At 23.4% G+C, this 17,567-nt stretch overlaps 2 protein-coding genes across 2 annotated transcripts; one reads left to right on the top strand and one right to left on the bottom strand.

Moving 5' to 3' along the window:
• Window positions 1-682: 682 nt before the first annotated feature.
• On the bottom strand, window positions 683-3,286 carry LOC128958000 (cytochrome P450 9b2-like). Its single transcript, XM_054303815.1, has 5 exons — window positions 3,251-3,286; window positions 2,889-3,038; window positions 1,980-2,707; window positions 1,136-1,471; window positions 683-1,066 (listed from the first exon to the last, which is right to left on the bottom strand). The coding sequence occupies exons 3-5, from the start codon at window positions 2,680-2,682 to the stop codon at window positions 717-719; spliced, it is 1,389 nt and encodes a 462-aa protein (XP_054159790.1). The 5' UTR covers window positions 2,683-2,707; window positions 2,889-3,038; window positions 3,251-3,286; the 3' UTR covers window positions 683-716.
• A 3,772-nt stretch (window positions 3,287-7,058) lies between these two features.
• Window positions 7,059-8,147, top strand: LOC128957443 (uncharacterized). The gene is made up of 3 exons (XM_054303203.1): window positions 7,059-7,195; window positions 7,265-7,803; window positions 7,894-8,147. The coding sequence occupies exons 1-3, from the start codon at window positions 7,101-7,103 to the stop codon at window positions 8,145-8,147; spliced, it is 888 nt and encodes a 295-aa protein (XP_054159178.1). The 5' UTR covers window positions 7,059-7,100.
• The last annotated feature ends 9,420 nt before the right edge of the window (window positions 8,148-17,567 follow it).

Below are 17,567 nucleotides of genomic sequence, written 5' to 3'. Positions count from 1 at the left end.
TAATTTATAAACTATTTGATACATTAAGTAAATTACTACTACTAAATTAAGTTATAGACCTATATATTCAGAAATACTTTAATTTGGTAATAAATTTTAATGTATAAATTATTTTCTAAAATATAAATTATTAATAAAAAAATTAGTATTATCTTCTGTGTGTATATATATATATGACTAAAAAAATTTTTATTATTAACATTTCTCATAAATTATTATTAATGTTATGCTTGATTATTATATTATTATTATTATTATCAATATTATATTTGGTGCATAAATTCATATACAATATATATTATAAAATAATTTGTACAGTAAAATGATTTAAATAAGTAAATTCATATTTAAATTATAATTAACTATATATTATTGAATATATACAATAATTATATTTTTAATAATGCATTTAAAACAATAGTAATTAATTAATTGAAAAATTATTTGTTTTTCTCTAAATATTTACTTAATTGTATGTAAATTAAATTACATCTCAAACTAAAAATAGATTCAGTAATTATTGAAATACATTGTAATTATTTGTTTTCTATTGTTAATAATACCGTTTATAAAGTAATACTATAATTAAATATATATTTTTATAAATTTCATATTTTAATTCTAAGTTTATCTTGTTCCAATCTATTAAAATTAAATTTGTTTATAAATAACACCATATATATATAATATTAATTTAATTTATCTAGTATTGATTTTTAACGTTTTTCAATTTTCAAATACAACTGTCCCGGATAATAGCTATAGTGTTCAACAATAGGATCGGCTGATCTAAGTTTAGTTAGACCTGGTATTGGCAAAAATCTATAGTTAACCAACAATTGTGCCATGGTCAATTTGATGGTCATCAGGGTAAACTTATAGCCGGGACACATACGACGGCCCAAACCAAATGGCAGATAAACGGCTGATTCGATCAATTGGTGTTTGTTTTGTTTGCCAACAAACCTCTCGGGCCGGAACTGGTCGGGCATTGGATAGTAATCGGAATTTCTATGCACTGCTGACCGTGAAAACTGTATTACCTGTCCTTTCTTGATTGTCACACCTAATCCAACAATAATAATAATAATAAACATATACTTAACACATGTTTATTTATACACTATATATATACCAGTTGTTTCATCCGTATAGTCGTGTCTGGCTATCCGTCCCTCTCTATATATCTGTGCGTATAATCTCATTATTTCCGATATACAGGCATCCAAATAGTTCAGTTTGTCCACTGTTTTATAGTCAAACTTTATGTTGTTTTGTCCGGTCATTGGTTTGTTGTTATCCGGAAAACAGTTAGCAATGATTTCGTCGTAACATTTTTGCTGACACTCCGTATTTATGGCCAACTCGTAGATAATTAGTATCTTAAGTATATAATCGATACCATAAGCAGAATCGAAAAGTGTGTATATATTGGCTATTAATTCATCATTGGTTAATGTTTGCGACAAATCTAAATATATATATATATAAATTTTAAAAAAATAAAATAATAAATATTTTTAAACATATAAAATGATTTTTTAAAAATAAATAAAATCATATTTGTTTCGTGTTATTATCAGGGTTTTAAGTAAATAAATGCCTGCCCTGGCAATGCCCAAATAGATGCCATAAATGTCTGTCATTTTGGGCATCTATTTTATTTGCCTGTCACATTAAATTGCTAAAAAGCAATTCATAAAAATAATGTAATTTACATTTTTTAGCGTGTTAATTAAATTTACAATTAATATACTTATTTCCAATGATATTACCTTTTAATTAAAGGTTATATATAGATAAAACAATGTTTTATAAATAAATAAATAATATAAAATCATAGTAATAGGTGTCACCACCTGAAAATAGATGCCCAGGGCATGGCAGAGGCAGGGCAGGCATTTGGCAATTTTTGGCATCTATTTTTTATGCCTGCAACTTTTAAAATCCTGGTTATTACTGATTACCTGATTTATTACCTGATATTTGAGATTCTGATGTTTTATTATTATTATTATTATTATTATTAGTATTATTATCCAATGTTTTATTGCTAATAAAATCCGGGCACCGATTCATAAGCAATTGACAAAAGTCGTTATCGTCATCATTACCAGTATTTATAGGCAAACTAATACGTTTACTTAACTCCTGTACTGTTAGTCTAACAAACTGGTCCAGGTATTTTCTAGATATAATTGTACTCATATCGAGTACGTTGACTAAAAATTTTGGTAAAACTAAACTGGCTAATATACGCCATTTAGATGGCATAGTTGATTGCTTAATGATCTGGCTAAATTTATTGTCTACACTATTAATTGTATTTTGTTTCAATGAAAACATACAATTAGCCATCAGATCTATACTATGATTGATAAACACTTGACTAATATCTATTGCCTTATCATTATTATTATTATCTATCATTTTATCCAAACTATCAGTCAAATTGATTAAATTCTCAGTAATTTTTTTAGCAAACAATTTCAGCCGACTGTCGGCAAACAACGATCTAATAACCGCCGATTGACGCCTCCAGGTCTCGCCCCGACTATTGTTGATGATATGCCTATAGATTACATGATTGTCTGGTGTCATCAAAATTGATTTCGGATCCGAAAAATTCTTATAGTGTTTGATATAAATATTTTTGATTAGTTTCGGATCCGATGTCATCATAACTGGCTTATTGTTTTCGTAAATACTTTTAACGTATAAAGTATTTATTTGTTTATTTTTTTGTTGTTGAAGTTTTTAATTGAAAATAACAAAAAAAATAATAATTTGTTAAAAATATAAATACTATAGAATATAAATTCTGTTATTTATTTAATCATTTAATCGGTTGAACAGATATTTGTGAATTATTTCAATAGACTTCTCACCCATAGGTCGGTCCATATTTTTGACGCCTTTCTCTATCGATGACCGAAATCGGACGAAACAGTTCTTCAAATGTATTTCCAAACCATATCCAGGGTTTCGGTCCGCTTAGGCCTCTGTCCGACCAATAGCTAAAATGTTGTCTTAAATAACTTAAATAAAAGCAATAAAATAAATAAGTATTTTATTATTTTTTTTATATATGTATTTAACTTTTTCAAAAAAATAAGATATTTTTATTTTTTTCAGTTAAACAACAAAATATTTATTTATTTATAGAATCTATTTATTAAATAGAGATTTCTTTAAAAATAGATGAGAAAAATAATAAATTTTTAAATAATAATAATTATTATTATCTTACCGGTAAATCAAAGATATAATAGGTATACTAAAAAATATCAATAAAATCAATATTAACATTATTTAAAATATTATTTTTAAAATAAATAATTTAAAAAAAAATTGATATCAAATTGAATAAGTATTTTCTTTATATTTATATAAAACTATTGATTTTTATTTGATTTTCAAGTTAACAATTATTATTAATATTTACGTAAATTAATGATAAGCAAAAAAATATGTATATTATATGATATTTTATTGCATGAGTCAAACTAAGCAAAAAAAATAATTTATCACTTATTATTAAAAAAAATGATATCAAATTGAATAAAAATCTTTTTTTTATTATTTATATAAAACTATAGATTTTTATTTGATTTTCAAGTTAACAATTATTATTAATATTTACGTAAATTAATGATAAGTAAAAAAATAATAATATTTTATTGCATGAGTCAAACTTTTTTGTTGTTAGCTTTTAAAACTGTTTTATATTCAATATTCAATGTCATATACTATAATATTAATAATAAATACAGAAAATAAAATAAAATAAATTATTTGAAATAAATATATAATTTTATTGATAAATGATAAACATTTTATGTAAATCATTTGATACTTTATATGTCTAATTTTGAGTTTATTTTATCATACTAAATTATTTTGATACCCTACATGGCTGAATTTTGAGTTTATTTTAACATACTAAATTATTTTGATACCCTACATGGCTGAATTTTGAGTTTATTTTATCCTAATGAATCATTTAGATATAAATTTGTTATCAATGCATTTATTTAACTTTAATTAACTTAAAAAATAATATATATTTATTATTAATCGTAAATTATTGTTAATACAGTATTATTAGTTATAAATGTGACTAAATTATATTTTTTTCATAAACAAAAATAAAATAAATGCAATATAAATATATAGACTTTTGCTAATACAATCAAATAACTAATACAACAATATTTACTATTAGTTATTATCAGATTATATTTATTTATTATATGCTTTAATACGTAAATTATGGAAATAGTAACGCAATTCACTGATAGTATTGTCGGCTAAAAACTGTTTCCACGACCCGTCGGAGTTCGGTTGGTGTTTGTCGGGCGCCGCCGTCGCCGACGCCGACAGCGCGTCCGGTAGACTAAAGCACGTGTCGAACACTAAATCCCAGAACTGGTCGCTATTGTAGTGGACGTCAAACGACTGGTTCGGATCCGTATAATACGGACGAAAACTGTTAACCAATTCGGGCATAAATTCTGAGACATTTTTGGATTTATTTTTTAAAATAAAAAACAATATATATGTATATATAAATATATATAAAATATTTGTTATTATTAATTAATTAATTAAAATTAATTTAGAAAGTTTATTTTTTAATATATAATTTAAATATATAATAAGTTAATAATAATATTTATTTTATTTAAAAATACTAACCGATAACCTGTTTGCGATTAATTAAAATATTTTCGGCCGTTAGTTTGAAATCTTTGATTTGAAATCCATTTCCAACTAAAACTTGTTTCCATTCATCTAATTGTTTATCAAACGATGGATACCATTGTATTTTATCCCCACTATTATTATTGATTAGGGTTTTACTAATATCTTCATGAATAACAATATTAGCAAAAAATAGTCCACCGCTGGTCAACAACCGTCCAATTATAGCCATCAGTTGTTTCTTATCTTTTATATACTGTAGCATAAAATTACTGAACAGTAGATCCACTTTCGTCTCCAATTGTCTGATCTGTGGACTCAACTCAAGCCACGAAGCATTCATATCTTGTAAGACATACACAATAGTGGGATTCTCTACTGTTGGCCACAGCGTGTGTCAGCATTTTCGGTGCGACATCGATGGCCACCAGTTGTTTGTGTTGAACTTGTTTGGACAACAATCGGGTAACTCTGCCGTCACCGAAGCCCAGGTCAACAATCAGATCGTATGAACTGTTTTGAAAATGTTTAAAATTAATTTGTATATATATATATATATATATATATGTTTACTTTATCTCACCCACTAACTCACTCACTTACCCACCCATTTATCACACATGCCCAACACACACACACACACACATGTATATATATATAATTTATATACTGTATATCTATATATCTATATAAATAAATATAAATACCTTTTTTCATTACTAATCGATTTTAATGTTTCAATATTAATAGCATCCCATGTATAAGAAATTGTTAAATAACTTTCAGGCTCGATTATATTCATGGTTTATTTATTATTTTAGGTTAAAATTAGTTAATTACCTGTTTTTAAAAAATAAATATGATTAAAACTTATTAATAATTACTCTGCATATATATATATATAAAGTTAATGCTAGTTAAAAGTTTAAATTTTAATAATATTTTGTAATGTTCCAGCAACTTATATAATATTAAAAAAAATAATACTGTATTATAAGTTACCTTACTTATCTTAAAATTAACATTACACGATATTACTAAAACTTTAACTTTTAATTGGCATTATCTGTATATATACAGTATATATATATATATATAAAAAATATCAAGATTATGATATAATTCAAATTAATTTTTTTTTAAATAACTCACAAATTTTGTCTAGTTTTAAAAAAAATTAATTAACTATTTTATTTTGTTGTTGTTGTTTTTTCCTTAAATACTTTTTTTGAGACTTATAATTATGCTTAACTGTTAATAATGATTTTACAACAAAAAAAAATCTCATTAATATTATTTTTAATGTAATATTATTTAGAAATAATTAATGATTTAGCTATTTGTTGTTTCCAAGAACTAAGTACGTATATACATATCTATATATTTATGTATATATGTATATATATATATATATATATATATCTCTATTTATCTTTAATAATTTATTATATTTTAAAAAATAAATATTTTAATACTTATTTTCATTAGTTATTCAATCACATGCCTCTCCTTTAATAGCTATTATAAGTTTTTTTTTATATTTATTAGTTATTAATAAATAAAAATATGAACATGCACATTATATGAATTAATAGTTTAATTATTAATTAAATTAATTCCGAAATAATAAATGTATATAAATTGATACCGAAATATATATATATATATATATATATAGTATCTAGATTATGATATAATTCAAATTAATATTTTAAATAATTTACAAATTTTGTCAAGTTTTAAAAAAATTAATTAACTATTTTTTTATTGTTGCTTTACTTAAACACACTTCAAAGCTTATAATTATGCTTAACTGTTAATAATGATTTTACAAACAAAAATATACTGTAATATCATTAATATTGTTTTTAATATAAATTATTTAGAAAAATAATAACATTAAATGATTTAGCTAATTGTTGTTTTCAAAAGCTAAGTAAAATTACGTCTCTCTCTCTCACTCTCTCTCTCTCTCTCTCTCTCTCTCTCTCTCTTTATCATTATATTTAAAAAATATTAATATTTTAATACTTATTTTCATTAGTTATTCAATCAAATGCCTCTCCTCTAATAGACAACCATGACAAGTTTTTTTTAAAATATTTATTAGTTAATAATAAATAATAAATATGAACATGCACATTATATGAATTAATAGTTTAGTTACTAATTAAATCAATTTCGAAATATGAAAACTGTATAATAATTAAATATTTTTATTACTAATTAAAAAAATTATGAAATGTATAAAAGCTTCATCTATAATAAAAAATTTTCTTTTTATTAAAATTATTTAAAGTGATTTTTATTATAAATTATTTTTCATTATAAATTTGAAATTTTAATTTTATTCTTAAATATTTAGATTTTACAACAACAACAACAACGAAAAAACAATGAATCAAATAAAACCCGAAGATTACGTTACATTGACCTATAAAGTGGATGATTATCTATTAGAGGCGTTTGAATTGATTAATAATGAAAATAAGTATTAAATTTGTTTTTAAATATAAAGAGAGAGAGAGAAAATAAAAAATAATAATTTATTTTATATTAGTTCATACAATCTGATTGTTGACCTGGGCTTCGGTGACGGCAGAGTTACCCGAATGCTGTCCAAACACGTACAACACAAACAAGTGGTGGCCATCGATGTCGTACCAGAAATGTTAACACACGCTAAGGCTAACAATGCAGACGACACTACCATTGAGTATGTATTGCAAGACATGACTGTTTCGTGGCTTGAGTTGAGTCCACGGATCAGACAATTGGAGTCCAAAGTGGATCTACTGTTCTCTAGTTTTATGTTACACTTTATACCCGATAAGTGTCAGGTAATGGATATATTGTCAAAGTTGTTGACCAGCGGTGGACTGTTTTATGCAAATATTGTTATTACAGCTGATTTGAACAGAAAACTTGTCGATAATAACAATAGTAGAGTTGATAAACAACTTCAACAACAACTGTGGTATCCATCGATTGACAAACAGATGAATAATTGGAAACAGAGTTTAATAGTTAACGGATTTGTTATAAAACAATTCAATTTATTTGCTAAAAATTATTTAATGACTCGCAAACAGATTATCGGTTAGTTTCTAGTGTTTGTTATAATTATAATACATTATAACAAAAATTGATTTTTGTTTTAATTATAATTATTATAAAAAATTATCATAGATTTTATGCCAGTAATTGTTGGAGATTTTTCAATCAATTTCAAGGATCGAAAACAGTTTAATGAAGAAAAGGCCGAACATTTGTGGGACACTGTATTTGACGCCCACTTTAGCCCTCCGTCGGACGCTATGGAGGGGACGGCATCGGTGGCCAACCCTAACGCGTGGAAACAATTTTTGGCCGACAATACTATTACTGAATTGCGTTACTATTATCACACTTTACGAGTAATAGCTTATAATAGTAAGCAATAACTAAACTATACTATAAATAAATAATATTTACTGTATATTATATAAATTATAAACAAAATTTTTTATTATTATATAGTAAATTAGTTTAGATTAAATACTTTCAATATTAAATTATACTATTATTTAGTTTAATTAATTGAAAATAAATATAATTAACTTTTTTTTCTCTTTGGTTTTAAATTAATATTTGTAAGACATGTGGAAATCTAAATAAAAAAAAATAGTTATATATTTTTACTTAAAAAACTTTTCCATAAAAATATATTTATTTATATGAAATGTTGTCCACTATTAGAGACAACTGTCATCTATTCAAATGTTTATTAAATAAAGTGTATTATATTAAAATAATTATTTTTTTATTCATACAGAATATTAAAATGTTTTTTGTAAATTGAATTTAAATATTAAAAATTAATAGAATATTATAGATTAATAGGTAATTTTGTTCATCAATGATAATAATAAATAAATTTCTAATTTAAAAATTATGTTTATTCAATAAACAATATATAAATATATTCTATTAACTAACAAGTTTTATATATAATATTATAATGTATTTTTTAATACATTTAATTGGGATAAAAAATAATAAAAGTCTAAATGTATAAATTGAATAACAATTTTATTTTTATTTTTTTTATTAAACTGAATAAATATATCCTATTATTACTATTATTAATAAAATAATTATTGTTTATTCATACAGAATATCTATTTTTTTGTTATAAAATTATTGCAAAATTTAAATGAAAAATAACATATAAATACAGTATAATATAAGTATACAATTTGTAATACTATATACATTGTATAGCAATATATAAATTACTACAAAAAAAAGTATTTCATTTATTTTTTATTGCTTAACAATAATGTCTGATAAAAGTGTTTCAACAATAAAAAAAACTACTACCGATTGATAAGTTATGATAAGTGGAAAATACATACAAATGGGTGTCCAAACAGAGACAAACCGGACAGTTATGAAAATTATTATTATTATTCTTATTATTATATATATTATTGGTATACCTCTGGTTGTTGTTGTTGTTGTACTGATCAAACAGTTGTCAATGATTACTACTGGCATATCATTCATACCAATCATACCTACTATTTTAACAGTACAATAGCGGCAAAAAATAAAAACATTTGATCCAAACCATTAAGTATAACCACCCGATTGAATCAATGAATCGCTTCCCAGAGGTTTACCGTATGTTTTCAATACATGCTTTACGTATGGACGCATTGGCCGATAGGTTGCGCCGGGAATTACTATAAGCCCGATATAAGAAACTGATGGCAAACTGTCGACAATATGATAGCGATTATATAATTAATCAAAAACATTGAAAGACCAGTTGTGCGATATGTTTGAGAACGGCGTATGGACACACCATTGGAGCCGATCGATTGTCAGGGGAGTTACGGGACAATTATACCCCAACCCCACCCCCGCCAGCCACACGATATATTTTACCGCTGGTTGTACTGTTCAAACAGTTGTTAGTGTAGTAGTCTAGTCTCTAGTGTAATGGTTATACCATTATTGCTATACTGTACACACCATTTGCAAATACCAACTGTTTGATCAGTACAATAGCGGCAAAAAACATATTGATCACACCATTATATATATATACATGCATATATACAGTATATACCAATTTGAGGCAATTGTCAAAATTATATATTATATATATATACTTATTTGAATCATATATATAAATATGATATTATATAAACTGTTTAAAAAATTGATAATACATTTGGCAAACATGGATTGAATAATAATTATATCTATTGTTTGCCGAATGCATTATCAGTTAAACAGTGTTTTTTCACACTTTCATTAAGTATTTATATGAAATATATATTAAATATTAAGTATTTTAGTGATATATCCAATATATGTATTGAATCAAAGCGTTTACTTTTATATATGTTATGTTTAACGTATGATTAACACACATATAATGTTTTTCCTTATATACTGGTATATAGACTGAGTGTAAACAATTTGTTGTGTCTATTAAATACTTATTATAACCGATATATAATAATAATTAACAACAAATCAGTGATAACAATAGCCATAACAATTTTATTTTGTCATTAAATTACTATTAATTTGCCTAATCTGACTAAATGTTTAACATTTTTTTAAAACAAACAAATTTTTTTTTTAAAAAAGTAAAACATTTATTTGGATTAGACAAAACTTAGCGGCGATTATCGACAAAAAAAAATAAAATTGAAATCAAACTGAAATCACTGGACTTTCAGACAACACAACAGTGTATAATACATAAATCTAAACCTTTATATTATATATTCAATATATTATATATATAAGTTATAATTATATATATGTACTGTATATACAAATAATTTTTAACCTAAAAATACTATTACAATTCAGATTAAATTATTTAAATATCATTAAAAAGATATATATATATATATTAATGAGCTATCAATAAATTTTTGCCAATGAATAGTAATATAAAGCCCAAAAACTTCAACATTCATTGACAATATAATTATTTTCAACAACAAAAATGTTTGAATAGTATTATAAAAATTTTATATTATCTGTTAACAAAATTATTGAATATAAAAAATAACTAGTTTATTGTTATAACAGGAAAAAACTAATAGTATAATTGAAATAGTATTATATTATTTAATAAAATAAAATACAATACAGTATATATAACCAGCTTATAGATACAAGTTTTTATTGATTTTTTTTTTATTTTGGCTACTAATATAATATATTTTTTTATATAGATATCGTGCATCCCTGAGCTAACAGTACTATTGTCACCAATTGTAGAAAAAAATAAAATAAATGTATTTCAATCATCAAACAATACACTATTTTTTTGGTTGGCACTTAAAACTGGTCTAAATTAATAATTAAAAAAATTCAATGTCAATTACAATTAAAATATTAATAACAGACAAAAATAAATTAATAAAAACTAAAATAAAACTTTTTTGAAAAAATAGGCAATTTTTATTCATCAATGATAATAATAATAATAATAAATTTCTAGTTTAAAAATTATGTTTATTCAATAAACAATATACAAATATATTGTATAATATATATTATAATAATTATAATTATAATTATAATTATAATTATACTATAATAATAATAATTATATTATATTAACTAACAAGTTTTATATATAATATTATAATGTATTTTTTAATACATTTAATTTGAAAAATAATAAAAGTCTAAATGTATGAATAGAATAACAATTTTTATTTAATTTTTTTATTAAACTGAATAAATATATCCTATTATTACTATTATTAATAAATAATTATTGTTTATTCATACAGAATATATAATTTTTTTTGTGTAAAATTATTGCAAAATTTAAATGAAAAATAACATATAAATACAGTATAATATAAGTATACAATTTGTAACATACATTGTATAGCAATATATAAATTACTAAAAAATAGTATTTCATTGGTTTTTGTTGTATAACACATAATAATACTTTATATAAATTTAATAAATATATATATATATAATTTAACTATTATTCTAACATATATTGTATAACAATATAAAGTAAATTACAATAACTTTCATTTTTGTTGCTTTAAAACAAAAATAAATATCTGACAGAAAAGTGTTTCAACAAAAACACTACCGATTGATAAATTTTTTTTATTAAAGTGGAAAATGGATACAAATGAGTGTCCAAACAGAGACAAACCGGACAGTTATGAAAATTATTATTATTATTATTATTATTATTATTATTATTATTATTATTATTATTATTATTATTATTATTATTATTATTATTATTATTATTATTATTATTATTATTATTATTATTATTATATATATTCTATTATATTATATATATATACTAATGGTATACCAAACCTATCAACTATTTCAACAATAGTGGAAAAACATTTGCCATTAAGTATACCACCGATTGAGTCAATGAATCGCTTCCAATGGGGTTTACCGTATGCTTTCCATACATGCCTTATGCCGTATGTATGGATGCGAAAAGGAATGTATGTTTTCAATACATGCCTTACGTATGGACGCATTGGTCGATAGTTTGGGCCGGGAATTATAAACCCGATATAAAAAACTGATGGACACTATCGACAATATGATAGCGATTATATAATTAATCAAAAATATTGAATTTTTAGTTTTAGTTATGAAAAACCAGTTGCTATATGTTTGTAGACGTATGGAGACACCATTGGAACCGATCGATTGTCAGGGGAGTTACGGGACAATTATACCCCAACCCCCGCCAGCCCCACGGATATATATTTTACCGCTGGTTGTACTGTTCAAACAGTTGTTAGTAGTGTAGTAGTAGTCTAGTCTGGTGTAATGGTTACACCATTATTGCTATACTGTACACACCATTTGCAAATACCAACTGTTTGATCAGTACAATAGCGGCAAAAACATATTGATCACACCATTATATATATATACAGTATATACCAATTTGAGGCAATTGTCAAAATTATATATTATATATATATATACTTATTTGAATCATATATATAAATATATTATATAAACTGTTTAAAAAAATTGATAATACATTTGTCAAACATGGATTGAATAATCATTATATCTATTGTTTGACGAATGTATTATCAGTTAAACAGTAATTTTTCACACTTTTATTAAGTATTTTTATATAAAAGTATTAAGTATTTTATTGATATATCCAATGGATGTGAAAGAAAAGCGGCGAACAGTTAAATAAATGAAAATTATATACTGTTTGTTATCCAGCGGTTCACCACTACTATGCCATTCCTACCCAACTCTTCAAACAGTATAATAGCGGCAAAATATAAACATTTGATCCAAACCATTAAGTTGATTGATTCAATGAATCACTTCCAAAGAGGTTTACCCTATGTTTTCCATACATGCCTTACGTATGGACGCATTGGCCGTGAATTACAGCACAATATAAGAAACTGATGGACACTCTCTCGACAATATGATAGCGATTATATTATTAATCAAAAACATTGAAAGACCAGTTTTAGTAATACAACAACAAAAAACCAGTTGTTGCTATATGTTTTTGGACGTATGGACACCATTGGAGCCGATCGTGAAGTTACGGGACAATTATATTCCTCCCCAGTCCACCCCACTGATATATTTTACCGCTGGTTGTACTGTTTAAACAGTTGTTTAGAGTGTAATAGTCTAGTGTAATGGTTACACCATTATTGCTATACTGTACACACCATTTGTAAATACCAACTGTTTGATCAGTACAATAGCGGCAAAAACATATTGATCACACCATTATATATATATACAGTATATACCAAATTGAGGCAATTGTCAAAATTATATATTATATATATATACTTATTTGAATCATATATATATATATGATATTATATAAACTGTTTAAAAAATTGATAATACATTTGGCAAACATGGATTGAATAACATTATATCTATTGTTTGCCGAATGCATTATCAGTTAAACAGTGTTTTTCACACTTTCATTAAGTATTTATATGAAATATATATTAAATATTAAGTATTTTAGTGATATATCCAATATATGTATTGAATCAAAGCGTTTACTTTTATATATGTTATGTTAAACGTATGATTAACACACATATAATGTTTTTCCTTATATACTGGTATATAGACTGAGTGTAAACAATTTGTTGTGTCTATTAAATACTTATTATAACCGATATATATATAATATAATAATTATAATAATTAACAACCAATCAGTGATAACAATAGTCATAACAATTTTATTTTGTCATTAAATTACTATTAATTTGCCTAATCTGACAAAATGTTTGACATTTTTTTAAAACAAACAATTTTATTTAAAAAATATGTAAAACATTTTCTCGGATTAGACAAAACTTAGCGGCGATTATCGACAAAAAAAATAAAATTGAAATCAAACTGAAATCACTGGGGTTTCAGACAACACAACAGTGTATTAACTTTTATATTAACTAAACCATTATATTATATATTCAATATATATATATATATATATATATAAGTATATACTGTACTCTATATACAAATAATTTTTAACCTAAAAAGCTATAACAATTCAGATTACATTATTTAGATATCATTAAAAAGATATTTATATAAATTTTATATATTAATGAGCTATCAATAAATTTTTTACCAATAAATAGTAATATAAAACCTAAAACATTTTTAACATTCATTGACAATATAATAATTTTCAACAACAAAAAATGTTTGAATAGTATTATAAAAATTTTTATATTATCTGTTAAAAAAAATTATTGAATATAAAAAAACAACTAGTTTAGTATTAAAATAGGAAAAAATAATAGTATAATTGAAATAGTATTAAAATATTTTAAAAAAAATACAATACAGTATATAACCAGCTTATTGATACCAGTTTTTATTGATTGTTTTTTTTTGGCTACTAATATTAATGAAATAGTAATATAATAATATTATTTTTTTTATAGATATCCTGCATCCATGAGCTAACATACTATTGTCATCAATTGTACAAAATAAATAAAAATATATGATATTTCAGTCATCAACTAATACACTTTTTTTTTGTTGGCTCTTAAAACTGTTTTAAATTAATAAAAAAAATATTAATAACAGACAAAAATAAATTAATAAAAAATAAAATTAAACATTTATTTAAACATTTAAAAAATAGATAATTATGTTCATAAATGATATTACAGTAATAATAATAATAATAATAAATTTCTAGTTTAAAAATTATGTTTATTCAATTATACATACATACACATTGTTTTTTTTTGTCTACTAATATTCTCTATAGTTAATTTTTTATATAGATATCGTGCATCCCTGAGCTAACAGCAGTACTATTGTCACCAATTGTAAAAAATAAATAAATATATTTCAATCATCAAACAATACACTATTTTTGTTGTTGTTGGCACTTAAAACTGTTTTATATTAATAAAAAAAATTCAATGTCATATTAATAACAAACATAGAAATAATAAAATAAATTATTTGATAAAAAAAGTAATTTTATTGATTAATGATAACAAACATTTTGTGTATACATTAAAAAAGTATTAATATATTTATTCAATAAACAGTATTACAAATATAATGTTGTATTAATTACCGGTAACCAAAAGTTTTATATATATACCGGTATAGTAATGTATTTCAAATTTAATTGAAATAATAAATCTAAAATATGTATTGAATTTAAACTGTTTTATTTTAAATTATTGTTTATTCATACAAAATATATTATTTTTAAAAAAATAATTAAACGTATAATTTAAATATTAATAATATATTAATTAAGTAGTATTGTAACATATATTGTATAACAATATAAAGTAAATTACAATAACTTTCATTTTTGTTGCTTTAAAACAAAAATAAATATCTGACGGAAAAGTGTTCAACAAAAACAACAACCGATTGATAAGTTTTTTCCAACAAAATGTGGAAAATGGATGCAAACGAGTGTCCAAACAGACAGTCACACCAAACAGCAGTAGTTATATACAGATTATATAAATATTTTTTTTTAAATGTATATACTATACCTACAGTTGTTGTATTGGTTTGTTGTACTGATCAAACAGTTGTCACAAACGGTTGGTCTTAACCATACCTATGGCTATAGACCACTAATATCTGGTCATTTCAGCACATTTAGATAAGTTAGTTGAATACAGGCCACAAATGACACCCAACAATGTCATATGCGGAACATTACGCACATACCACTCCTATATCTGCTATTCAAACAATACAATAGCGGAAAAACATTGGTCAGCATTAAATATGTCCGACTAAACAATGAATCGCTGCCCGGGTTTTACCCTATGCTTTCCATACGCTTTAACGTATGGACGCGTTAGCCGTAAAACGATTCCCGGAATTACTGGACAATTATACGGAATTGATAGGACAATTGATAGACAATGTCACTGATAGTGATTATGAAACACCAAATCTAAAAGATTAAGTGGAAATTTTATGACCAATTTGTCAAATATTATATTAATAACAAACTTTTTTTTTGCCATTGAAAGACATATACGATAGTGTAATATATATCGGTTCCTCCATTTTGATATAAGATATACTATATATAAGTGTTTTGATGGTCAATATATATATATATGCAACGATTATCTCCATATAACGACACCTAACAATACAAATCCAATCGTATCGTTTACAAAGTTTGGTTATTATTTAAAAAAAAATAAATTAAAAATATTTATCATTTTTGTTAATCAACTTAACCCACGTTTATCGTCAATACAAAAATAATGGTTCCCAACGATCACACTATCTATTGACTCCGTTATAATGCATTCAACGGGATAACACACCCCTAAGGATTTAATTACCCGAAAATATTGGTTTTTCATTACATATATATACGAATAATTACTATCCGTATCGGATATTCAACAATTAAAAACCATATTTTGTCACTAAATTATTACTTAATTTGCCTAATCTGACAAAATGTTTAACAGTTTTTTTTAAACAATTTATTTTTTATTGAAAAAAAGTTAAACATTTTCTCGGATTAGACAAAACTTAGCGGCGATTATCGACAAAAAAAATAAAATTGAAATCAAACTGAAATCACTGGGGTTTCAGACACACAACAGTGTAAACAACAGTAAAAAACTAAACCTTTATATTATATATTCAATATATATCTATATATATATATATATACTGTACTGTACTGTATATACAAATAATTTTTAACCTATAAATACTATTAAAATTCAGATTTAATTATTTAGATATCATTAAAAAGATATTAATATTTATAGATATATTAATGAGCTATCAATAAATTTTTACCAATAAATAGTAATATAAAGCCCTAAAACTTTAACATTCATTGACAATATAATTATTTTTAACAAATAAAACATTTTAATATTATCTGTTAAAAAAATTATTGAATATAAAAAATAACTAGTTTATTGTTATAACAGGAAAAAACTAATAGTATAATTGAAATAGTATTATATTATTTAATAAAAATAAAATACAATACAGTATATAACCAGCTTATAGATACCAGTTTTTAATGATTGTATTTTTTGGCTACTAATATAATCTATAGTTAATTTTTTTATATAGATATCGTGCATCCCTGAGCTAACATCAGTACTATTGTCACCAATTGTACAAAAAAATAAATAAATATATTTCAATCATCAAACAATACACTATTTTTTTAGTTGGCATTTAAAACTGTTTTATATTAATAAAAAATTCAATGTCATATACTATAATATTAATAGCAAACATAGAAATAATAAATTTGATTAAAAAAAATAAATTTTATT

This window comes from Oppia nitens, unplaced genomic scaffold (assembly GCF_028296485.1).
Source record: "Oppia nitens isolate AA-2021 unplaced genomic scaffold, nextdenovo-longstitch-racon4-pilon3 scaffold3_pilon_pilon_pilon, whole genome shotgun sequence".
In the NCBI taxonomy this organism is placed as follows: Eukaryota; Metazoa; Arthropoda; class Arachnida; order Sarcoptiformes; family Oppiidae; genus Oppia; species Oppia nitens.
Note: the sequence above shows the minus strand (reverse complement) of the source record. Positions and strands in the feature narration are given on the sequence as shown.